The sequence below is a fragment of the Nerophis lumbriciformis genome, linkage group LG06 (genome assembly GCF_033978685.3).
Source record: "Nerophis lumbriciformis linkage group LG06, RoL_Nlum_v2.1, whole genome shotgun sequence".
Lineage (NCBI taxonomy): Eukaryota > Metazoa > Chordata > Actinopteri > Syngnathiformes > Syngnathidae > Nerophis > Nerophis lumbriciformis.
This window is the reverse complement of record NC_084553.2, coordinates 281,290-307,500: the sequence shown is the minus strand read 5'-3', so window position 1 is coordinate 307,500 and position 26,211 is coordinate 281,290. Positions and strand designations below refer to the sequence as shown.

General features: G+C 35.0%; 1 protein-coding gene across 3 annotated transcripts in view; it reads left to right on the top strand.

The window, feature by feature from the left end:
- The window catches only part of LOC133608399 (multiple C2 and transmembrane domain-containing protein 2-like), a 130,762-nt gene extending 124,689 nt beyond the window's left edge, over positions 1–6,073 (top strand). For all 3 annotated transcript variants that reach the window (XM_061963606.2, XM_061963607.2, XM_061963605.2), the window contains 4 exons: positions 2,017–2,126; positions 2,205–2,314; positions 5,024–5,121; positions 5,369–6,073. In XM_061963606.2, coding sequence (XP_061819590.1) covers positions 2,017–2,126; positions 2,205–2,314; positions 5,024–5,121; positions 5,369–5,416 — 366 coding nt within the window. In that variant the 3' untranslated portion in view covers positions 5,417–6,073. The remainder of the gene's footprint in view (positions 1–2,016; positions 2,127–2,204; positions 2,315–5,023; positions 5,122–5,368) is intronic.
- The last annotated feature ends 20,138 nt before the right edge of the window (positions 6,074–26,211 follow it).

The window sequence follows — 26,211 nt, the reverse complement described above, 5'->3', positions numbered from 1 at the left end:
TTAATAATAATAATAAGTATTATTATTATTTTACTACAACCTGCATGTTTTAATAATAATAATAATAATTATTATTATTATTATTATTGTACTACAACCTGCATGTTTTAATAATAATAATAATTATTATTATTATTTTACTACAACTTGCATGTTTTAATAATAATTATTATTATTATTGTACTACAACCTGCATGTTTTAATAATAAGTATTATTATTATTTTACTACAACCTGCATGTTTTAATAATAATAATAATTATTATTATTATTATTGTACTACAACCTGCATGTTTTAAAAATAATAATATTATTATTATTGTACTACAACCTGCATGTTTTAATAATAATAATAATTATTATTATTATTGTACTACAAACTGCATGTTTGAACAATAATATTCTTTATTATTCTTAATATTGTACTACAACCTGCATGTTTTAATAATAATAATAATAATGATGATAATGACAATGGTTATAATAATAATGATAATAAAATGATGATAACAATGAGAATGATGATAATAATGATGGTAATGATAATAGTGATGACAATTATAATAATGATGATAATAATTAATGATAATAATAGTAATGACAATGATGATGATAATGATGTTAATGATAATAGTGATGACAAATATAATGATGATAATAATAATTATGATAATGATGACAATGACAATAATAATGATGATGATAATAATAATAAAATGATGATGATAATAATGATGACAATGATAAAAAACAATGATGATAATGATAATGATGATGATAATAGTAATGATAATGATGATAATAAAAATTATGATAATGATAATAATAATGATAATGACAATGGTTATAATGATAATGATAAAAAAATTACAATAATAATAATGAGAATGATGATAATAATGATGACAATGATAAAAAACAATGATGATAATGAGAATGATGATGATAATAGTAATGATAATGATAATAATAAAAAATTATGATAATGATAATAATAATGATAATGACAATGGTTATAATGATAATGATGATAATAATAATAATGAGAATGATGCTAATCATGGTAATGATAATAGTGATGGCAATTATACTAATGATGATAATAATAATGATAATAATAATAATAATGAGAATGATGATAATAATGATGGTAATGATAAAAAAACAATGATGATAATGAGAATGATGATGATAATAGTAATGATAATGATAATAATAAAAATTATGATAATGATAATAATGATAATGACAATGGTTATAATGATAATAATAATAATGAGAATGATGATAATCATGGTAATGATAATAGTGATGGCAATTATACTAATGATGATAATAATAATGATAATAAAATGATAATAATAATAATAATGAGAATGATGATAATAATGATGGTAATGATAATAGTGATGAAAATTATAATAATGATGATACAAATAATTATGATAATGACGACAATTATAATAATAATGATGATGATAATCAATGATAATAATTTAATGATGACAATGATAAACAATAATGATGATAATGATAATGATGATAATGATGGTAATAATTATGATAATTATAATAAAATGATAATGATAAAAATAATAATGATAATGATGATGATGATAAACAATAATTATGATAATGAGTGATGATAATGATGGTAATAAAAATTATGATAATAATAATAAAATGATAATGATAAAAATAATAATGATAATAATAATGATGATGATAATGATAACAATAATAATGATAATAATAAATATATAGTAATAGTGGTTCTTTGTGGGCCTGTGCATTTCTCTCCCTCAGGACTTGTGCTTTATTTTTATTTATTCATTTATTTATTTATTTCAGGCAATGACATTAAAAAATAAAAGTACAAGGTAGACAATACATAATAATAAAATTTAATATAATGCAAAATTTAAAATGATCAAATCTAACTGAATAAAAAAATGTAAATAAAATAAGAAAGGCCAAATGAACGGAAGGACTTAGAATTGTGTTGTTTTCATTTGAGGAGTCTGAGCGTCGAGGCCTGATGGAGAAGATCCACATGGTCCAAGACATCGTCATCAGACTTCAGGTCTTCTTAGACCAGGTGGCCTGCTTGGGAGAAAGAATCAAGAAGTCAGTCAAATATATTCACATTTACATATTTATGTTTATTTTCCTCCCTACAAATGTTTTCTTTATCTTTTTGCCAAGCACCTTCAACTGGTCCCAACCTTTCCTGTCCAGTCTGGCCTTGCTGCTCTTCGTCATGGCAACCATCCTCACATATTTCATCCCAGTGCGCTACATTGTCCTAGTGTGGGGTAACAACTTCCTGCTTTGACTGTCACAATAAAAGTACATGTTGGATCAAATAGCAACCATATTCAATAGCATTCTGTGTGCAGGAAAAACAATCAAATATATTCTACAATTAAATGAGTATTTTTTTAATCATCCATACCATACTCATGTATATAAATAACTATTATATTACATATGTATATAAATAATTGTATTATATTACATATGTATATAAATAATTGTACTATATTACATATGTATATAAATAACTACTAAATTACATATGTATATAAATAATTGTACTATATTACATATGTATATAAATAACTGTACTATATTACATATGTATATAAATAACTGTACTATATTACATATGTATAAAAAATAATTGTATTATATTACATATGTATATAAATAATTGTACTATATGACATACTGATGTATATAAATAATTGTACTATATTACATGTGAATATAAATAATTGTACTATATTACATATGTATATAAATGATTGTATTATATTACATATGTATATAAATAACTGCACTATATTACATATGTATATAAATAATTGTACTATATTACATATGTATATAAATAATTGTACTATATTACATATGTTTATAAATAATTGTACTATATTACATATGTATATAAATAACTGTACTATATTACATATGTATATAAATAATTGTACTATATTACATATGTATAAAATAACTGTACTATATTACATATGTATATAAATAATTGTACTATATTACATATGTATATAAATAACTACTAAATTACATATGTATATAAATAATTGTACTATATTACATATGTATATAAATAACTGTACTATATTACATATGTATATAAATAATTGTACTATATTACATATGTATATAAATAACTGTACTATATTACATATGTATTTAAATAACTGTACTATATTACATATGTATATAAATAATTGTACTATATTACATATGTATATAAATAATTGTACTATATTAGATACTGATGTATATAAATAATTGTACTGTATTACATATGAATATAAATAATTGTACTATATTACATATGTATATAAATAACTGTACTATATTACATATGTATATAAATAATTGTACTATATTACATATGTATATAAATAACTGTATTATATTACATATGTATATAAATAATTGTATTATATTACATATATATATAAATAATTGTACTATATTACATATGTATAAAAATAATTGTACTATATTACATATGTATCTAAATAATTGTACTATATTACATATGTATAAAAATAATTGTACTATATTACATATGTATCTAAATAATTGTACTATATTACATATGTATAAAAATAATTGTACTGTATTGCATATGTATATAAATAATTGTACTATATTACATATGTATATAAATAATTGTACTATATTACATATGTATATAAATAATTGTATTATATTATATATGTATATACATAATTGTACTATATTACATATGTATATAAATAATTGTACTATATTACATACTGATGTATATAAATAATTGTACTATATTACGTATGTATATAAATAATTGTACTATATTACATATGTATATAAATAATTGTACTATATTACATATGTATATAAATAATTGTACTATATTACATATGTATATAAATAACTGTACTATATTACATATGTATATAAATAATTGTACTATATTACATATGTATATAAATGATTGTATTATATTACATATGTATATAAATAACTGCACTATATTACATATGTATATAAATAATTGTACTATATTACATATGTATATAAATAATTGTACTATATTACATATGTATATAAATAATTGTACTATATTACATACTGATGTATATAAATAATTGTACTATATTACATATGAATATGAATAATTGTACTATATTACATATGTATATAAATAATTGTACTATATTACATACTGATGTATATAAATAATTGTACTATATTACATATGAATATGAATAATTGTACTATATTACATATGTATATAAATAATTGTACTATATTACATATGTATATAAATAACTGTACTATATTACATATGTATATAAATAATTGTACTTTATTACATATGTATATAAATAATTGTACTATATTACATATGTATATAAATAATTTTACTATATTACATATGTATATAAATAATTGTATTATATTACATATGTATATAAATAATTGTATTATATTACATATGTATATAAATAATTGTACTATATTACATATGTATATAAATAATTGTACTATATGACATACTGATGTATATAATTAATTGTACTTAACCTTTATTTTCTTTCCTCTTCTCCTTTTTCTTTCTTCTCCTCCTTCTTCTTTTTCTGTCTCATTCTTCTTCTTTTTTCTGTTCTTTCTGTTTCCTTCTTCTCCTTCTTCTTTGTCTTTTTTCTTTATTCTTTCTTTTTTCCTTCTCCTTCTTCTTCTTTTTCTCCTCCTTCTTCTTTCTCCTTCTTTTTGTTTCCTCTTCTCCTTTTTCTTTCTTCTTCTCCTTCTCCTCCTTTCTTCTTCTCCTTTTTCTTCTCTCTCCTTCTACTAAATATTTCTTTTTATCCTTATTTTTCTTTCTCCTTCTTCTTCTCCTTTTTCTTCTTTTCCATCTTTTTTTGTCTCCTTCTTCTCTTCCTTTTTCTCCTTCTTCTTCTTCTCGCTGTCTTTCTCCTTCTGTCTCCTCTGCTCGTCCTTGTCAGGAATCCACAAGTTCACCAAGAGACTCCGGAGCCCGTACTCCATCGACAACAACGAGCTCCTGGACTTCCTGAGCAGGGTTCCCTCTGACGTGCAGAAGGTCATAAATGACACATTCATCAACTTTGCTTCTTTTATACATTTATTATTATTATTATTATGGCTCTACTGGAAATGTCAGCACATCTGCTGGCATATATATATATATACTGTATATATACTTATATATATATATATATATATATATATATATATATATATATATATATATATATATATATAGTATGCTGTTGGACAAGAAGTGGTTATATTAGTCAACTGGTGTACTTGTTGTTGTTGTTGTGTAGGTTCAGTACAGCGAGATGAGAGGCGCCAGGAAGAAGAGGACCACGTAGAAGAAGAAGAGGATGATGTAGAAGAAGAGGAGGAGGATGTAGAAGAAGAGGGGTACCACGTAGAAGAAGAGGAGGACCGCGTAGTAGAAAAGGAGGACCACGTAGAAGAAGAGGAGGACCACGTAGAAGAAGAGGAGGACCACGTAGAAGAAGAAGAGGATGATGTAGAAGAAGAGGAGGATGATGTAGAAGAAGAGGAGGATCACGTAGAAGAAGAGGAGGACCACGTAGGGTTTCAAGCTAAGTCTGAGGCCCCGCCCACCTTTTTACCCTAGAATTCCAGGTCACTTTGGAACATTTGTAAAGTTCTTTTTTCTAAAGTATTTTCCTAAGAGAAGACTTTTCACTGTCTGTATTTTATATTACTTTGACTTTTACTGAGTGCTACACACACACACATATATATATATATATATATATATATATATATATATATTAGAGATGCGCGAATAGGCAATTATTTCATCCGCAACCGCATCAGAAAGTCGTCAACCATCCGCCATCCACCCGATCTAACATTTAATCAGAACCGCACCCGCCCGTTGTTATACATCTAATATAGACGATGCAAGGCATTAGTGAGGTTATAAAGCTTTTGCCTGTTAAAGAAAGGAGACTGATCCAATGCAGTATAGACATTCGCGTGCCACGCTGTCACGGCCCAGACGCACACCAGTGCGCAATCATATGGGAGCCGCGCTGAGCGCACCTCCAAGCGCGTCTTGCTGCCGGCGACGGCCGGGTATGGGCCCGACGCTCCAGCGCCATCCATTTTCAGGGCTAGTTGATTCGGCAGGTGGGTTGTTACACACTCCTTAGCGGGTTCCGACTTCCATGGCCACCGTCCTAGCTGCTGTCTATATCAACCAGGGTGAGCCCCACCCCTTTCGTGAGCGCACTGCGCGCGGAGTGACCCCTGTTACGCGCCCCCGGCAACAGGGGTGGCGGGCAGGTAAGCTGCGCGGGCGGAGCGCGCGGAGTGACCCCTGTTACGAGCCCCCGGCCACGGGGGTGGCGGGCAGGTAAGCTGCTTACCTGCTGCGCGTGACGCCGGCCGCGGCGAAGGCGGACGAGGCGGGGTGTCGGTGCGGTGGTGACCCTGGACGTGCGTCGGGCCCTTCTCGCGGATCGCCTCAGCTACGGCTCTCGGTGGGGCCCTCTCGGGGGAAGGGGCCTCGGTCCCGGACCCCGGCGAGGCGTCCCTTCTCCGCTCCGTAAAAGTGTCCATCTCTTTTTTTTTTTTCTTCTGTTGTGGCATATGCTGCAGGTGCCTGCTCGTTTTTCGTATGTGGGTAACAACATTTAACTATGTATATATATTTACCAATTGGTTAAACTGCCACCCGCCTGAATCTATTTAAAATCAAATTTTTTTTTATTTCAACCGCCCGACCCGACCCGCGGATAAAATCAAATTTTTTTTTTATTTCAACCGCCCGACCCGACCCGCGGATAAAATCTAATTTTTTTTTATTTCAACCGCCCGACCCGACCCGCGGATAAAATCACTTTTTTTTTTTTTTTCAACCGCCCGACCCGCGGATAAAATCTAATTTTTTTTTTATTTCAACCGCCCGACCCGACCCGCGGATAAAATCTAATTTTTTTTATTTCAACCGCCCGACCCGACCCGCGGATAAAATCACTTTTTTTTTTTTTTTCAACCGCCCGACCCGACCCGCGGATAAAATCTAATTTTTTTTTTATTTCAACCGCCCGACCCGACCCGCGGATAAAATCTAATTTTTTTTTATTTCAACCGCCCGACCCGCGGATAATCCGCGGACTCCGCGGTTGTGTCCGCAAACCGCGCATCTCTAATATATATATATATATATATATATATATATATATATATATATATAAAAAAATAAAAATATAAATATGAAGATAAATATAAATATATATTTGTTACATTATTTATTAGTCTGACAGCAATAAATGTATAAGTAAATAAATAAATGTAATATATATATATATATATTACATTATTTATTAATGGCTGACAGCAATAAATGTATACAATGTGCACAAAGTCTTTCATGTGTGAGTTGGTGGGCTTCGACTCGGTCCCCCCCCCTTACCCCCGCGCACACTTGGCCCTTGGGCGTCGCCATTAGCAACGGGACCCCGGCAACCTCTCTGCAGCTGCTGTGACGCCCGCGGCCCCCTACGGACACATCATTAGGTACACCCTGACATGTGTCTGATGTTTTGTCCCTCACCTTCCCGAAGTCTCAGCGTCGTCACGACGACTCCTGGTCTCGTTAGCGCGTGGACTCAGGTGTTGAATATTAATAAGGAAGTGTCCGTCTGACAGGTAGAGGCTGAGCATGAATATTTATATATATATATATATATATATACAGGTAAAAGCCAGTAAATTAGAATATTTTGAAAAACTTGATTTATTTCAGTAATTGCATTCAAAAGGTGTAACTTGTACATTATATTTATTCATTGCACACAGACTGATGCATTCAAATGTTTATTTCATTTAATTTTGATGATTTGAAGTGGCAACAAATGAAAATCCAAAATTCCGTGTCACAAAATTAGAATATTACTTAAGGCTAATACAAAAAAGGGATTTTTAGAAATGTTGGCCAACTGAAAAGTATGAAAATGAAAAATATGAGCATGTACAATACTCAATACTTGGTTGGAGCTCCTTTTGCCTCAATTACTGCGTTAATGCGGCGTGGCATGGAGTCGATGAGTTTCTGGCACTGCTCAGGTGTTATGAGAGCCCAGGTTGCTCTGATAGTGGCCTTCAACTCTTCTGCGTTTTTGGGTCTGGCATTCTGCATCTTCCTTTTCACAATACCCCACAGATTTTTTATGGGGCTATGGTCAGGGGAGTTGGCGGGCCAATTTACAACAGAAATACCATGGTCCGTAAACCAGGCACGGGTAGATTTTGCGCTGTGTGCAGGCGCCAAGTCCTGTTGGAACTTGAAATCTCCATCTCCATAGAGCAGGTCAGCAGCAGGAAGCATGAAGTGCTCTAAAACTTGCTGGTAGACGGCTGCGTTGACCCTGGATTTCAGGAAACAGAGTGGACCGACACCAGCAGATGACATGGCACCCCAAACCATCACTGATGGTGGAAACTTTACACTAGACTTCAGGCAACGTGGATCCTGTGCCTCTCCTGTCTTCCTCCAGACTCTGGGACCTCGATTTCCAAAGGAAATGCAAAATTTGCATGGTTGGGTGATGGTTTGGGGTGCCATGTCATCTGCTGGTGTCGTTCCACTCTGTTTCCTGAGATCCAGGGTCAACGCAGCCGTCTACCAGCAAGTTTTAGAGCACTTCATGCTTCCTGCTGCTGACCTGCTCTATGGAGATGGAGATTTCAAGTTCCAACAGGACTTGGCGCCTGCACACAGCGCAAAATCTACCCGTGCCTGGTTTACGGACCATGGTATTTCTGTTCTAAATTGGCCCGCCAACTCCCCTGACCTTAGCCCCATAGAAAATCTGTGGGGTATTGTGAAAAGGAAGATGCAGAATGCCAGACCCAAAAACGCAGAAGAGTTGAAGGCCACTATCAGAGCAACCTGGGCTCTCATAACACCTGAGCAGTGCCAGAAACTCATCGACTCCATGCCACGCCGCATTAACGCAGTAATTGAGGCAAAAGGAGCTCCAACCAAGTATTGAGTATTGTACATGCTCATATTTTTCATTTTCATACTTTTCAGTTGGCCAACATTTCTAAAAATCCCTTTTTTGTATTAGCCTTAAGTAATATTCTAATTTTGTGACACACGGAATTTTGGATTTTCATTTGTTGCCACTTCAAATCATCAAAATTAAATGAAATAAACATTTGAATGCATCAGTCTGTGTGCAATGAATAAATATAATGTACAAGTTACACCTTTTGAATGCAATTACTGAAATAAATCAAGTTTTTCAAAATATTCTAATTTACTGGCTTTTACCTGTGTGTATATATATATATATATATATATATATATATATATGTAGTGCTCATAAGTTGACATACCCTGGGAGAATTTATGATTTCTTGGCCATTCTTCAGAGAATATGAATGATAACACAAAAAAACCTTTCTTGCACTCATGCTTAATGGTTGTGTGAAGCTATTTATTGGCAAACAACTGTGTTTACTCTTTTTTAAATCAAAATGACAAAAGAAAGTACCCAAATGACCCTGATCAAAAGTTGACACACCCCAGTGACTTTGATCTGATAACATGCACAAAAGTTGACACAAACAGGTTTGAATGGCTAATCAAGGTTCCAATCCTCACCTGGTTTGTTTGTAATGAGTTTCTGGGCTTCTGACAGACCATTGCATCTTTCATCCAGTGCTGTACACATCTTTCTGGATTCTGAGTCGTGGGGAAGGCAAAAGAATTGTCAAAGGATCTGCGAGAAAAGGTAATTGAACTGCATAAAACAGGAAAGGGGTATAAAAAGATAACCAAGGAATTGAGAATGCCAATCAGCAGTGTTCAAACGCTGATTAAGAAGTGGAAAATGCGGGATTCAGGTAGACCAGCAAAGATTTCAGCCACAACTGCCAGGAAAATTGTTTGAGATGCAAAGAAAAATCCACAAATAACTTCAGCTGAAATACAGGACTCTCTGAAAAATTGTGGTGTGGCTGTTTCAAGATGCACAATAAGGAGGCACTGGAAGAAAAATGGGCTGCATGGTCGAGTGGCCAAACAGTTCTCCAAATTACTTTGTTCCAGAAGTTTTGAGGCTTGTCTCTGTGCTGTATGGCGTAATGTAAGCGGGATACTTTGTGACATTTGCGCAGAAATGGCTTTCTTCTGGTGACTTGACCAGGCAGCCCATTTTTCTTCAAGTGCCTCCTTATTGTGCATTTTGAAACAGCCACTCAATCGAGTTCTGGCACTAATAAGCAGGACTTTGGCGTCCTTTCGGGGGTTCTGATTTGAGCGAGGCCTGCAGGCGTTGATGGCGACCACATCAAAGCTTTGTCATCCACAAGAGCCCGAGGCCAACGTCACGCCACAGTTTTGATTGACACGCACCTGACCTCCAGGGGACCTTGAGTGTGTGTGTGTGTGTGTGTTTTAGTCTACTTTCTGATCACAAGATAAGATCATTAGTGAAGAAGCAATTTGCCAAAAGCTGCCATTTTTCGAGAAAAATACACAATTCTAAAACAATGTTGTAATTTGACAAAATGCTGCTTCTTCAAGGAGAATAAAGTTATTATTTTTTACAATAATTAATTCTGAATAATAAAGGCTGCTTTTTAGAAGGAGAAAGTCTTGATTATATGAGAATAAAGTGGTCATTTTACAAAAGATTGATTCAGACAAAGTGGACTAAAGTCTGCTTTTTTTCCATGAGAATAAAGTTGTAATTTTACCAAATTTTTTTTTATTTTTTTCGACATAAGGCTGCTTTTTAAGAGGGAAAAAATTCATGATGGCATGAAAATAAAGTTTTAATTTTAGAAAAAAATTATTCAGAATTTTTATGACTCAAGGCTGCTTTTTAAGAGGAAAAAGATCATGATGGTGTGAAAATAAGTGTAATTTTAGAAAAAATATTTCAGAATTTTTAGACTTAAGGCTGCTTTTTAAGAGGAAAAAAAGTCATGATGGCGTGAAAATAAATGTTTAATTTTAGAAAAAATATTTCCGAATTTTTAGACTCAAGTCTGCTTTTTAAGAGGGAAAATTATTGTATGAGAATAAAGTTGTGATTTTCTAAAAATTATTCCGAATTTTTAGACTTAAGCTGCTTTTTAAGAGGAAAAAAAAGTGATTGTAGGAGGATAAAGTTGTAATTTTACAAAAAATAATTCAGACTCGAATCTGCTTTTTAAGAGGAAAAAAAGTCATGATGGCGTGAAAATAAATGTTTAATTTTGGAAAAAATATTTCAGAATTTTTTTATTTTTTTTTAAATAGTATTTTAGATTGTGTCTCCGGGCAACACTTTGGCCACCATTGTCCTTTCTTGTTTTATATGAAATGAAAGTTATTGTGTGATATCTGAGCAATGTTGGCTGTACACTTTGATGAAGAGCTGTGATTTTGTAATAAAAACAATACAACCGCACTGTGGTCCACCATTGTTGTTGTTCACCTGGCACTTCATTTCCACAATTAAACACGAAAGATTATTTATATTTCAGATTATCATTTTTTTTTGTGAGTGTAAACAAATAGTCAAAAAGATAGTTTCCATTCAAGTTATGATCGGCGCATTCACGCTCGCTGTTTGCTTTGAGCGAGTGGAAGTGTTCGGTGACTAAATTCCGAGTGTACTTGAATGCGACGCAGCGAGCACACGTGACCTCATTCTCCTCATCGATTGGGCAGCAGTGGGCGCGGGAAGGTGAACCCGGAAAAGATCTGAGAAAGGTACAAACACGGCAAACATAACAAGTCAAACTATAGTCTTTTGTTGGCGAGTTTAATAAGAACATGCAAACATAATAAGTCAAACTATAGTCTTTTGTTGGTGAGTTTAATAAGAACATGCAAACATAAGTCAAACTATAGTCTTTTGTTGGCGAGTTTAATAAGAACATGCAAACATAAGTCAAACTATAGTCTTTTGTTGGCGAGTTTAATAAGAACATGCAAACATAACAAGTCAAACTATAGTCTTTTGTTGGCGAGTTTAATAAGAACATGCAAACATAACAAGTCAAACTATAGTCTTTTGTTGGCGAGTTTAATAAGAACATGCAAACATAACAAGTCAAACTATATTCTTTTGTTGGTGAGTTTAATAAGAACATGCAAACATAACAAGTCAAACTATATTCTTTTGTTGGTGAGTTTAATAAGAACATGCAAACATAACAAGTCAAACTATAGTCTTTTGTTGGTGAGTTTAATAAGAACATGCAAACATAACAAGTCAAACTAGTCTTTTGTTGGCGAGTTTAATAAGAACATGCAAACATAAGTCAAACTATAGTCTTTTGTTGGTGAGTTTAATAAGAACATGCAAACATAATAAGTCAAACTATAGTCTTTTGTTGGTGAGTTTAATAAGAACATGCAAACATAAGTCAAACTATAGTCTTTTGTTGGCGAGTTTAATAAGAACATGCAAACATAACAAGTCAAACTATAGTCTTTTGTTGGCGAGTTTAATAAGAACATGCAAACATAACAAGTCAAACTATAGTCTTTTGTTGGCGAGTTTAATAAGAACATGCAAACATAACAAGTCAAACTATAGTCTTTTGTTGGCGAGTTTAATAAGAACATGCAAACATAACAAGTCAAACTATATTCTTTTGTTGGTGAGTTTAATAAGAACATGCAAACATAACAAGTCAAACTATAGTCTTTTGTTGGTGAGTTTAATAAGAACATGCAAACATAACAAGTCAAACTATAGTCTTTTGTTGGCGAGTTTAATAAGAACATGCAAACATAAGTCAAACTATAGTCTTTTGTTGGTGAGTTTAATAAGAACATGCAAACATAATAAGTCAAACTATAGTCTTTTGTTGGTGAGTTTAATAAGAACATGCAAACATAACAAGTCAAACTATAGTCTTTTGTTGGTGAGTTTAATAAGAACATGCAAACATAACAAGTCAAACTATAGTCTTTTGTTGGTGAGTTTAATGAGAACATGCAAACATAATAAGTCAAACTATAGTCTTTTGTTGGCGAGTTTAATAAGAACATGCAAACATAATAAGTCAAACTATAGTCTTTGTTGGCGAGTTTAATAAGAACATGCAAACATAACAAGTCAAACTAGTCTTTTGTTGGTGAGTTTAATAAGAACATGCAAACATAACAAGTCAAACTATAGTCTTTTGTTGGCGAGTTTAATAAGAACATGCAAACATAATAAGTCAAACTATATATTATTAATAAGAACATGGACGTCGATCAAGGCGACAGACGGGCTCGCTTTAGGAGGACGTCATGAGCCAACATATCCTGAAAAGATGCTGTTGAATGAACACCTGCTAACATGCTAACCCGGAAGTTACATATCGGTGAGTCGTCGATGACGTCAACATTAATTATTACGTTTAGCGTCAAACGTCATCGATTTATTGGCGAGTTGGATCGAAGCCATGACGTCCTGCGCCGATTGATTACATGACTAGTTTCCTAGTGCACATATTTTCAAAGCATGATACTGATAAACATACTTGCCAACCCTCCCGAATTTTCCCGGGAGACTCCCGAAATTTAGCGCCTCTCCCGAAAACCTCCCGGGACAAATATTTCTCCCGAAAATCTCCCGATTTTCAGCCGGAGCTGGAGGCCACGCCCCCTCCAGCTCCATGCGGACCTGAGTGAGGACAGCCTTTTTTCACGACGGGAGGACAACAGGGTGACAAGAAGTAAATCATCCAGACTAGAGATAAATTGTATTATTATGTTTATCTTACCTAAAAATAAATACATTTATTAATTAAAAAAATAAATAAATAAATAAATAAATGTTTACTATAATTTGCTAAAAACATCAAAATTAATTGTGTTTTTATTTGTATTTTTTCTGACTCCTTATTACATCCAGCCGTAGAATTATACATCAAAATAAACATTTTTGAAATAATTAATTTTAAATTATAATAATTCATTAAAAATGACCATATTTAATTATTAAAATAATTGCTTGTTTATCAACAACTTTAGCATTTTATTCATTACATTGTGAAGCTCTCAGAAGCCAAGTTATGTTATATTCCTTAATATTTATTTATGCAAGTTTGAAGTATCAATTATCTAAACACAGTTTTGTTTGCATATTTTCAGGATATATATATATATATATATATATATATATATATATATATATATATATATATATATATATATATATATATATATATATATATATATATATAAATAAATGTATATATATATACATACATATATATATATATATATATATATATATATATATATATATATATATATATATATATATATATATATATAAATACCGTATTTTCCGCACTATAAGGCGCACCGGATTATTAGCCGCACCTTCTATGAATTACATATTTCATAATTTTGTCCACCAATAAGCCGCCCCGGACTAAAAGCCGCGCCTACGCTGCGCTAAAGTGAATGTCAAAAAAACGCTGCGCTAAAGTGAATGTCAAAAAAACAGTCAGATAGTTCAGTCAAACTTTAATAATATATTGAAAACCAGCGTTCTAACAACTCTGTCCCAAAATGTACGCAAATGTGCAATCACAAACATAGTAAAATTCAAAATGGTGTAGAGCAATAAATAGCAACATAATGTTGCTCGAACGTTAATGTCACAACACACAAAATAAACATAGCGCTCACCTTCTGAAGTTATTCTTCATTCGTAAATCCTTCGAATTCTTCGTCTTCGGTGTCCGAATTGAAAAGTTGCGCAAGCGTGGGATCCAAAAATGGCCGGCTCCGCCTCGTCGAAGTCATCGGATTCAGTGTCGCTGTTGTTGTGCAGTAGTTCTGTGAATCCTGCCTTCCGGAAAGCTCGGACCACAGTTGTGACCGAAATATCTGCCCAGGCATTTACGATCCACTGGCAGATGTTGGCGTATGTCGACCGGCGCTATCTGCCCGTCTTAGTGAAGGTGTGTTCGCCTTCGGAGCTGTGTGAAAAAAGCCACCCGGCCTCTTCGCGTAAACTTCCCTTAACCACTCGCTCATCTTTTCTTCATCCATCCATCCCTTCGAGTTAGCTTTTATGATGACGCCGGCTGGAAAGGTCTCTTTTGGCAAGGTCTTCCTTTTGAATATCACCATGGGTGGAAGTTAGCATGGCAAGCTAGAACCACAGTGAAGGATGACTTCTCATTCTCTGTGGTGCGAATATTCACCATACGTGCTCCCGTTCCACAGTGCGGTTCACAGGAATATCAGTTGCTGTGAAATACGGTAGTAATCCGTGTGCGGATGGAGAGATTGCGTCTTTTTATGAACCGGATCCTTGTCGCGTAGTAGGAGCCATTTTGTGGTCTTTACAGATGTAAACAGGAAATGAAACGTACGGTGATATCCGCGCGTTTTTTCTTCTTCTTCCGGGGGCGGGTGAAGCGCTTCCTGTTCTATGGGGGCGGGTGCTTTCCTTGGCGGTTGCTTGCGTAGAAGAAGAAGCGCTTCCTGTTCTACCGGGAAAAAAGATGGCGGCTGTTTACCGAAGTTGCGAGACCGAAACTTTATGAAAATGAATCGTAATAAAGCGCACCGGGTTATAAGGCGCACTGTCAGCTTTTGAGAAAAATTGTGGTTTTTAGGTGCGCCTTATAGTGCGGAAAATATGGTATGTGTATATATATATATATATATATATATATATATATATATATATATATATATATATATATGTATGTGTGGGGAAAAAAATCACAAGACTATTTCATCTCTACAGGCCTGTTTCATGAGGGGGGGTTCCCTCAATCATCAGGAGATTTTAATGGGAGCATTCGCATACCATGGTTTATATAGGGCACAGAGTGGGTGGGTACAGGCTGGCGTAGGGGCGTGGTGATTGGCTCATGTATTACCTAGGAGGTGTTTCCGTCTGTGGCGGCATGCTGTTACAATTTCGCTGCGCTTGTTGAGGGATGACAGGTCTGGACGGTAAATAATAAACAGTTTCTCTTTCAAGCATAGGTTTCATCTTTTATTACCACTATTGTAAGGTGTGCTGGATGCAAGAATTTGCCATGTTATTGAATATTCAACATTATTGTCTTTGAGGTCCCAAATGTGTTTGCTGAGTTCTGTGGTATTCCGCAGGTTTTGGTTCCTGAAAGAAGCCTTGTGATTGTTCCATCTGGTTTTGAATTCTCCCTCGGTTAATCCTACATATGTGTCGGATGTGTTAATGTCCTTGCGTGTTACCTTAGATTGGTAGACAACTGATGTTTGTAAGCACCCCCCGTTGAGAGGGCAATCAGGTTTCTTTCGACAGTTGCAGCCTTTGTTGGTTTTGGAGTCGCTCTGTCCCCCCCCCCCCCCCCCACACACACACACACACTTGGAGAAGAATTGGTTTTATCAAATTGTGCACGTTTTTTTTTGTCCTGTGTTGTATCCTGATCGTACATGTATCACCAATGATATCCTTATATATCATATCAGGATCTTAAAATAATTCAAGTTCAAATAAATCTTATTAGTATCAGTCATTGGGGCTGCAGCTTATCAATTATTTTAGTAATCAAGTCTGTTAAAATCTATTGATTATTTGTTTGATTATCAGAGTAATCAGACTTCATTGTATATTTCAGGGAAATTTCAAGTATTTTTGTTTCTGCTTGCCATAACCTTTATTACCTTCTATTTTCCTTATTTGACCTATTTGCATTCTTTTACCTACCATATACTCCCTTTTACCTTTTTTAAAATCTATTACTTTACTTTATCTATTTACCTTATTTTACCTTTCATTTACCTCCTCTTAATTTCTATTTACCTTTTCACTTTTTATGTAGCTTCTTTTGCCTTCCATTTACCCGATATTTACCTTATATGTACCTTATTTTGCATTTTACTGTTTATTTATCTTTACCTTTTTAGTTTACCTTCTTTGAATTTTATTTACCTTCTGTGTGCCTTCTTTCACCTTGTTTTCCCTTTGTTTGACCTCCTATTTACCTTTTATTGAAATGATCTGATCTTCTATTTAACTTATTTTGTATTTGTTTATCTTTAATTTGCCTTTTTTACATTTTATGTATCGTCTTTTATCTTATCTTACCTATTTACTTTCTGTTACATTTTACCTTCTTTCACTTTTGATTTACCTTTGTTTTATTTACCTTCTTTTACCTTCTATATACCTTTTTTACCTTTATATTTCACTTAGCTTCTTTTACCTTTATATTTACCTTCTTTCAATTTCTATTTACCTTTTTACTTTTAATTTAGCTTCTTTTGCTTTCCATTTACCTTAAATTTACCTTTTATTTACCCTATTTTACCTTTTATGGTCTCACTTTTTATTCACCTTTTTAGTTGACCTTCTTTTACTTTATTTACTTTGTATTTGCCTTCTTTTACCTTGTTTTCCCTTTGTTTGACTTTCTATTTACCTTTGATTGAAATTATGTTATCCTCTATTTCTTTTGTTATCTTCTTTCTTTTACCTTTCTATTTACTTTTTTTTTACCTTTTCCCTATTTACTCAACTATTTGCCTTTTCACTTTTTATGTAGCTTCTTTTGCCTTCCATTTACCCGATATTCACCTTATATGTACCTTATTTTGCATTTTACTGTTTATTTATCTTTACCTTTTTAGTTTACCTTCTTTGAATTTTATTTACCCTCTGTGTGCCTTCTTTCACCTTGTTTTCCCTTTGTTTGACCTCCTATTTACCTTTTATTGAAATGATCTGATCTTCTATTTAACTTATTTTGCATTTGTTTACCTTTAATTTGCCTTTTTTACATTCTATGTATCTTCTTTTATCTTATCTTACCTATTTACTTTCTGTTACATTTTACCTTCTTTCACTTTTGATTTACCTTTGTTTTATTTACCTTCTTTTACCTTCTATATACCTTTTTTACCTTTATATTTCACTTAGCTTCTTTTACCTTTATATTTACCTTATTTCAATTTCTATTTACCTTTTTACTTTTAATTTAGCTTCTTTTGCTTTCCATTTACCTTAAATTTACCTTATATTTACCCTATTTTACCTTTTATGGTCTCACTTTTTATTCACCTTTTTAGTTGACCTTCTTTTACTTTATTTACTTTGTATTTGCCTTCTTTTACCTTGTTTTCCCTTTGTTTGACTTTCTATTTACCTTTGATTGAAATTATGTTATCCTCTATTTCTTTTGTTATCTTCTTTCTTTTACCTTTCTATTTACTTTTTTTTTTTACCTTTTCCCTATTTACTCAACTATTTGCCTTTTCACTTTTTATGTAGCTTCTTTTGCCTTCCATTTACCCGATATTTACCTTATATGTACCTTATTTTGCATTGTACTGTTTATTTATCATTACCTTTTTAGTTTACCTTCTTTGAATTTTATTTACCTTCTGTGTGCCTTCTTTCACCTTGTTTTCCCTTTGTTTGACCTCCTATTTACCTTTTATTGAAATGATCTGATCTTCTATTTAACTTATTTTGCCTTTGTTTATCTTTAATTTGCCTTTTTTACATTTTATGTATCGTCTTTTATCTTATCTTACCTATTTACTTTCTGTTACATTTGACCTTCTTTCACTTTTGATTTACCTTTGTTTTATTTACCTTCTTTTACCTTCTATATACCTTTTTTACCTTTATATTTCACTTAGCTTCTTTTACCTTTATATTTACCTTCTTTCAATTTCTATTTACCTTTTTACTTTTAATTTAGCTTCTTTTGCTTTCCATTTACCTTATATTTACCCTATTTTACCTTTTATGGTCTCACTTTTTATTCACCTTTTTAGTTGACCTTCTTTTACTTTATTTACTTTGTATTTGCCTTCTTTTACCTTGTTTTCCCTTTGTTTGACTTTCTATTTACCTTTGATTGAAATTATGTTATCCTCTATTTCTTTTGTTATCTTCTTTCTTTTACCTTTCTATTTAATTTTTTTTTTTTACCTTTTCCCTATTTACTCAACTATTTGCCTTTTCACTTTTTATGTAGCTTCTTTTGCCTTCCATTTACCCGATATTTACCTTATACGTACCTTATTTTGCATTTTACTGTTTATTTATCTTTACCTTTTTAGTTGACCTTCTTTGAATTTTATTTACCTTCTGTGTGCCTTCTTTCACCTTGTTTTCCCTTTGTTTGACCTCCTATTTACCTTTTATTGAAATGATCTGATCTTCTATTGAACTTATTTTGCATTTGTTTACCTTTAATTTGCCTTTTTTTTTTACATTCTATGTATCTTCTTGTATCTTATCTTACCTATTTACTTTCTGTTACATTTGACCTTCTTTCACTTTTGATTTACCTTTGTTTTTAGTTACCTTCTTTTACCTTCTATATACCTTTTTTACTTTTATATTTCACTTAGCTTCTTTTACCTTTATATTTACCTTCTTTTTACTTTTAATTTAGCTTATTTTGCCTTCCATTTACCTTAAATTTACCTTATATTTACCCTATTTTACCTTTTATGGTCTCTCACTTTTTATTCACCTTTTTAGTTTACCTTCTTTTACTTTTATTTACTTTGTATTTGCCTTCTTTTACCTTGTTTTCCATTTGTTTGACTTTCTATTTACCTTTGATTGAAATTATGTTATCCTCTATTTCTTTTGTTATCTTCTTTCTTTTACCTTTCTATTTACTTTTTGTTTACCTTTTCCCTATTTACTCAACTTGTTTGACCTTCTTTTATACGCTCCAGATGTTGTCAGTTGTATAAATGACACTCGTTAGACGAATAATCGAAGCAACAGAATATAAAACCCAACTTTTTGAACCGATTAATCGTTGCGGCTCTGTGGACTACTGGCCCTTTATCACTTGGTATCGTGGATCGTTAGCAAACTGTTCAGTATCATCCACTCCTTGTCCTGATACTTCAGTCCCTAGAGTGTAGATGTGGTGACGTAAAAGTATGAATATTAATGGTCACATAGAAGAAAGGTCAGGAAATGAAATTTCAGTTCTTATGTGTCTTGTACATGTTAAAGAATGGAGAATAATAAAGAATCTTGAATCTTGAAGTTCTGTGGTCTTGCTCAGAGACGTGGTCCTCAGACAGTGTTGTGGTCTTGCTCAGAGACGTGGTCATCAGACAGTGTTGTGGTCTTGTTCAGAGACGTGGTCCTCAGACAGTGTTGTGGTCTTGCTAAGAGACGTGGTCATCAGACGGCATTGTGGTCTTGCTCAGAGACGTGGTCATCAGACAGTGTTTTGGTCTTGCTCAGAGACGTGGTCATTAGACGGCGTTGTGGTCTTGCTCAGAGACGTGGTCATTAGATGGCATTGTGGTCTTGCTCAGAGACGTGGTCCTCAGACGGCGTTGTGGTCTTGCTAAGAGACGTGGTCATTAGATGGCGTTGTGGTCTTGCTCAGAGACGTGGTCCTCAGACGGCGTTGTGGTCTTGCTAAGAGACGTGGTCATCAGACAGTGTTGTGGTCTTGCTAAGAGACGTGGTCATCAGACGGCGTTGTGGTCTTGCTCAGAGACGTGGTCATCAGACAGTGTTTTGGTCTTGCTTAGAGACGTGGTCATTAGACGGCGTTGTGGTCTTGCTCAGAGACGTGGTCATTAGATGGCATTGTGGTCTTGCTCAGAGACGTGGTCATCAGACAGTGTTTTGGTCTTGCTTAGAGACGTGGGTTGTGGTCTTGCTTAGAGACGTGGTCATCAGACGGTGTTGTGGTCTTGCTCAGAGACGTGGTCATCAGACAGTGTTTTGGTCTTGCTCAGAGACGTGGTCATCAGACAGTGTTTTGGTCTTGCTCAGAGACGTGGTCATTAGATGGCGTTGTGGTCTTGCTCAGAGACGTGGTCATCAGACGGCGTTGTGGTCTTGCTCAGAGACGTGGTTATCAGACAGTGTTTTGGTCTTGCTCAGAGACGTGGTCATTAGACGGCGTTGTGGTCTTGCTCAGAGACGTGTTCATTAGATGGCGTTGTGGTCTTCCTCAGAGACGTGGTCATTAGATGGCGTTGTGGTCTTGCTCAGAGACGTGGTCATCAGACGGCGTTGTGGTCTTGCTCAGAGACGTGGTTATCAGACAGTGTTTTGGTCTTGCTTAGAGACGTGGGTTGTGGTCTTGCTTAGAGACGTGGGTTGTGGTCTTGCTCAGAGACGTGGTCATCAGACAGTGTTGTGGTCTTACTCAGAGACGTGGTCATCAGACGGCGTTGTGGTCTTGCTCAGAGATGTGGTCATCAGACAGTGTTTTGGTCTTACTTAGAGACGTGGGTCGTGGTCTTGCTTAGAGACGTGGGTTGTGGTCTTGCTCAGAGACGTGGTCATCAGATGGCGTTGTGGTCTTGCTCAGAGACGTGGTCCTCAGACGGCGTTGTGGTCTTGCTCAGAGACGTAGTCCTCAGACGGTGTTGTGGTCTTGCTAAGAGACGTGGTCATCAGACGGTGTTTTGGTCTTGCTTAGAGACGTGGGTTGTGGTCTTGCTTAGAGACGTGGGTTGTGGTCTTGCTCAGAGACGTGGTCATCAGACAGTGTTGTGGTCTTGCTCAGAGACGTGGTCATCAGACAGTGTTGTGGTCTTGCTCAGAGACGTGGTCATCAGACGGTGTTGTGGTCTTGCTCAGAGATGTGGTCATCAGACAGTGTTTTGGTCTTGCTTAGAGACGTGGGTCGTGGTCTTGCTTAGAGACGTGGGTTGTGGTCTTGCTCAGAGACGTGGTCATCAGACAGTGTTGTGGTCTTGCTCAGAGACGTGGTCATCAGACAGTGTTGTGGTCTTGCTCAGAGACGTGGTCATCAGACGGCGTTGTGGTCTTGCTCAGAGATGTGGTCATCAGACAGTGTTTTGGTCTTGCTTAGAGACGTGGGTCGTGGTCTTGCTTAGAGACGTGGGTTGTGGTCTTGCTCAGAGACGTGGTCATCAGACGGCGTTGTGGTCTTGCTCAGAGACGTGATCATCAGATGGCGTTGTGGTCTTGCTCAGAGACGTGATCATCAAACGGCGTTGTGGTCTTGCGCAGAGACGTGGTCCTCAGAAGCCGCTGGAGATGTGTGACATGTGAAAGGAGGACGTCTCAAAGGAGAACGCCGCGCTGTTGTTTGAGTCCCAGAGAGGGCCTTGACCCCGTCTCCATTCAGTTCTTTCTCTCCATCAGCTGAGTCTTAATTGCCAGAGAGGACCGCAGAGTCCAGTCCTGGCGCTCCTGATCTTCCTTTGGGAGTCCCGTGAAAAGGCTGCGTTTGATCTTTTCTCTCGCCTGCCGTCATGGCGGCCATCTCCTGACACCGGCTCCTTTCAGCCGCCCTACATAACGAGTCCAGGTCATCGCCGGGAGCTGAGGTCCGCATCGAGGTCGGCGGGGGGTACGCTCTTCCAAAACCTCCTTAACGGATCCTCATCTCATGGCCCCGATCCCGTAGAAAGTTCTTTCTTTCTTTCCAAGACCCGTCCAGTTTTTTTTCTCTCCCATTGAGACAGAGGCCGGTCATGTGACCTGCGGGCTGGTCCCGTGGGAGGATGCCCCCAGCAGGTCATCCTTGACAGCTTGGAGACCCCCTGCTGACACTGTTGATTATAACAAGTCTTGCTGTGGATCTTGGCCTCACAAAGACCACCTTCACTGGGACTTTGGGCACAGCAAGACTAGAAAACTGCTGACTTGCATAAAATGTAGATGTAGGGGCCTGTTGAAATTGTTGTTCTCCCAATTTTACAGCATTTTGGAGGATTTTAACTTGCCCCAGAACTCACCAATTTTTGCAAGTATGTGAAAAATGGTAAATATTATGGGCCCCCAACCCCAAATGTCAAAATGTGAAATAATTTCAGATTCACATAAAAGTCTGAATACGGGTCGTACTTAAAAAAACATCTCCTTGGGACTTCGACGGAATGAGTTGCGGTTAACATGACCGATACTAGACGGATGGGCGATGATAAACTGCGATAGTTTTTGCTCATGTTTACTTATTTAGCTCCAAATATTGTAATAAAAAGAAAGATTGAAATATTTAATTGCTATTGTGGTTTTGTTTGTTTATAATTGTGATCAGAATTTAACCAAACCACCCTAAACTCAGTATCAACAACAGCACAATAAGTGATAAATACTTGCACAAAGGCAGAAACTATGAACAACAAAAAAACACTAACTGTGGCTTAATAAACAAAAACTTACTCGGCATGGAACCGGCATGAAAAAAAGAGCAGCAAGGGTCATAAGGGTGTGGAGAGTGTGCGGAAGCATAAATGCGGGATGTCGTCAGGACGACAGACTGAAAACAATGAACTTAAATACTATGGACATGATTAGTGAAAGCAGGTGCGTGACGTGACAGGTGAAAACTAATGGTTGCTATGGTGACAAAACAAAACAAAAGTGCAGAAAAAGTCCAAAAACAAAAACCGAACATGATTAAACAAAACATGATCACACAGACATGACACATTCTAACATACATGTTATAACAAAAAGTATCAACAGTAAATTAAAATATAGTTTTTGACAAAACTAGAAATATGTCAGCAGTTTGTAGCTTGTTTTGAAATAGTTCTGCTATCATTTATATAGCAAGTAATATCATGTGGTATAAATACATTGTATATCATCCATCCATTTTCTACCGCTTGTCCCTCTAATAGTAGTCAGGGATAATCATTAGCAGTAAAAGTTATTAAACATGAATATTATAAGCCAGGAAACATCTAAATAAGGCTTTAAGTTGTTTTTGAACATTATTTTTAATAAAAGTGTGAGCAGTAGTGACATAATGTTTGATGTTGCAGTGTTTCCCACACATTCATTTATTTGTGGCGGCCCGCCACGAAAGAATTACGTCCGCCACAAATGGATTTTTCGGCTTTTGACTCGCTCGACCGCTCATAAAAGCAATGGGACTCTTGTCTGTGAATGTTGCTTGTAGTTACAACTCCGGTGCAGTAGGTGGCGGTAGCCTACTATGCATTGTAACTCCGCCAATAGCACTTAATTCACCTGGTGGGCCAGAAGAAGAAGAAGAAAAAGAAAAAGACGGCGGAGTAAAAGAACGGACCGACCGGATCAAAATACGAGGGTAATATAGGTTGTGGGTAGATAAATTATAGCTGCATCGTTAATCCGCGATTTCACCGAGCGTTTCACTGACGGTGAGCAGCCTGACGCTGCTTCATTAACACCGCCGCTGTTGTCACGTCACGTGTTTTCATACCGACGAGCTAACGTGTCCAGGTTATAACCCTGTTGTCAATAAACACACGTGGAGACGGTGCTTCAGATACTGCATTAATACTGAAGCTAAATTGTCCACTGTCCACTGCAGCATGTGAATGCAATGAAAAGAATAAAATCTGAGCCAACCAGCTGTTAAAATGTTGTCCAGGTTAATGTTTTGGCCATTAAAGGCCCTTCATTTCAAGATTTCAACTGTGATCGGGCTTTAAACAGGTGGCTGACCTGTTCAGATGGGTGTAACTCAGGGGTGCTCACACTTTTTCTGCAGGCGAGCTACTTTTCAATTGATCAAGTCGTGGGGATCTACCTCATTCACATATATCATTTATATTTACTTATTTATGAAATATATGTTTTTGTTAACAAGTTAAAGGTGTTTAATGATAATGCAAGCATGTTTAACACATATAGTTAATATTGTTAATAAATTAAAGGTGTTTAATGATAATACAAGTATGTTTAATACATACAGTTAATATTGTTAACAAGTTAAAGGTGTTTAAAGATAATACAAGCATGTTTAACACATATTGTTAATAAATTAAAGGTGTTTAATGATAATACAGGCATGTTTAATACATATAGTTAATATTGTTAACAAGTTAAAGGTGTTTAAAGATAATACAAGCATGTTTAACACATATTGTTAATAAATTAAAGGTGTTTAATGATAATACAAGTATGTTTAATACATATAGTTAATATTGTTAACAAGTTAAAGGTGTTTAAAGATAATACAAGCCTGTTTAACACATTGTTAATAAATTAAAGGTGTTTAATGATAATACAAGTATGTTTAATACATATAGTTAATATTATTAACAAGTTAAAGGTGTTTAAAGATAATACAAGCCTGTTTAACACATATTGTTAATAAATTAAAGGTGTTTAATGATAATACAAGTATGTTTAATACATATAGTTAATATTATTAACAAGTTAAAGGTGTTTAAAGATAATACAAGCATGTTTAACACATATAGTTAATATTGTTAACAAGTTAAAGGTGTTTAAAGATAATACAAGCATGTTTAACACATATAGATTCCTTTCTTTCATGAAGACAAGAATATAAGTTGGTGTATTACCTGATTGTGATGACTTGCATTGATTGGAATCAGACAGTGGTGCTGATAACGTCCGCATTTTCGAATGGAGGAGAAAAAAAGTCCTCCTTTCTGTCCAATACCACATGAAAGTGATTGGTTTTTGGCATCTTATTTGTCCAGCTTCTGTACTCCTTTGTATACACTTTACAAGAAATACATTGTCGGCAAACTCCGTAGCTTGCTAGCTTGTGCACGCCAGCTTTCTGAGACTCTTATTTTGTTAGCGCAACTGTGCAGTCGGTCTTTGGAGTTTTGACGACAGGGTACGGCGCCAGAGTCTGTTGAAATAAAGTGTTTCTCGCCTTCCTGTCGGTAATTTTATGAGCTAAATATGTACATAAAGTGTTGTACTTATATTCCAACTCCGCGTTCTTCTTGGTCATCGCCGCTGCCGCCGTCACCCCCCGCCCCCTGACCACACCACCACAAATAGATGCCTGTCCTGTGGGAAACACTGTGTTGTTTAATTGATCATCAAAAAACATCAAACACCTTTATTACCTGTGTGTCAGAATAATTGGATCTAAGTTATCACAAAACTTTGTGTTTCAATGAGTTCCATGCGAGCAGACAAAAGCTGTCTGTGATCTTACCAATCAAAAGGCTTGTAAAACTCCACTGTGTAGGATGGGAAGCGACATGAAGGTGTCGGTTTCTTTTATGTATTGTAATCCACAGGAAGATTTTGTCTTGACCCGAAATCTACAAAGCGGAGAGAAAGCAGGACCTGACCCCCCCATTGTAACCAAAGGCGACGGCTGTTTACGACCCCCTTCCCTTTAAAAACAGCTGTTGCCATGTAATCAGGGAAAGTCCAAATAAAAGACGAGGCGTACAATCTTTTGTCAAGAGCGTGGTGGGAGA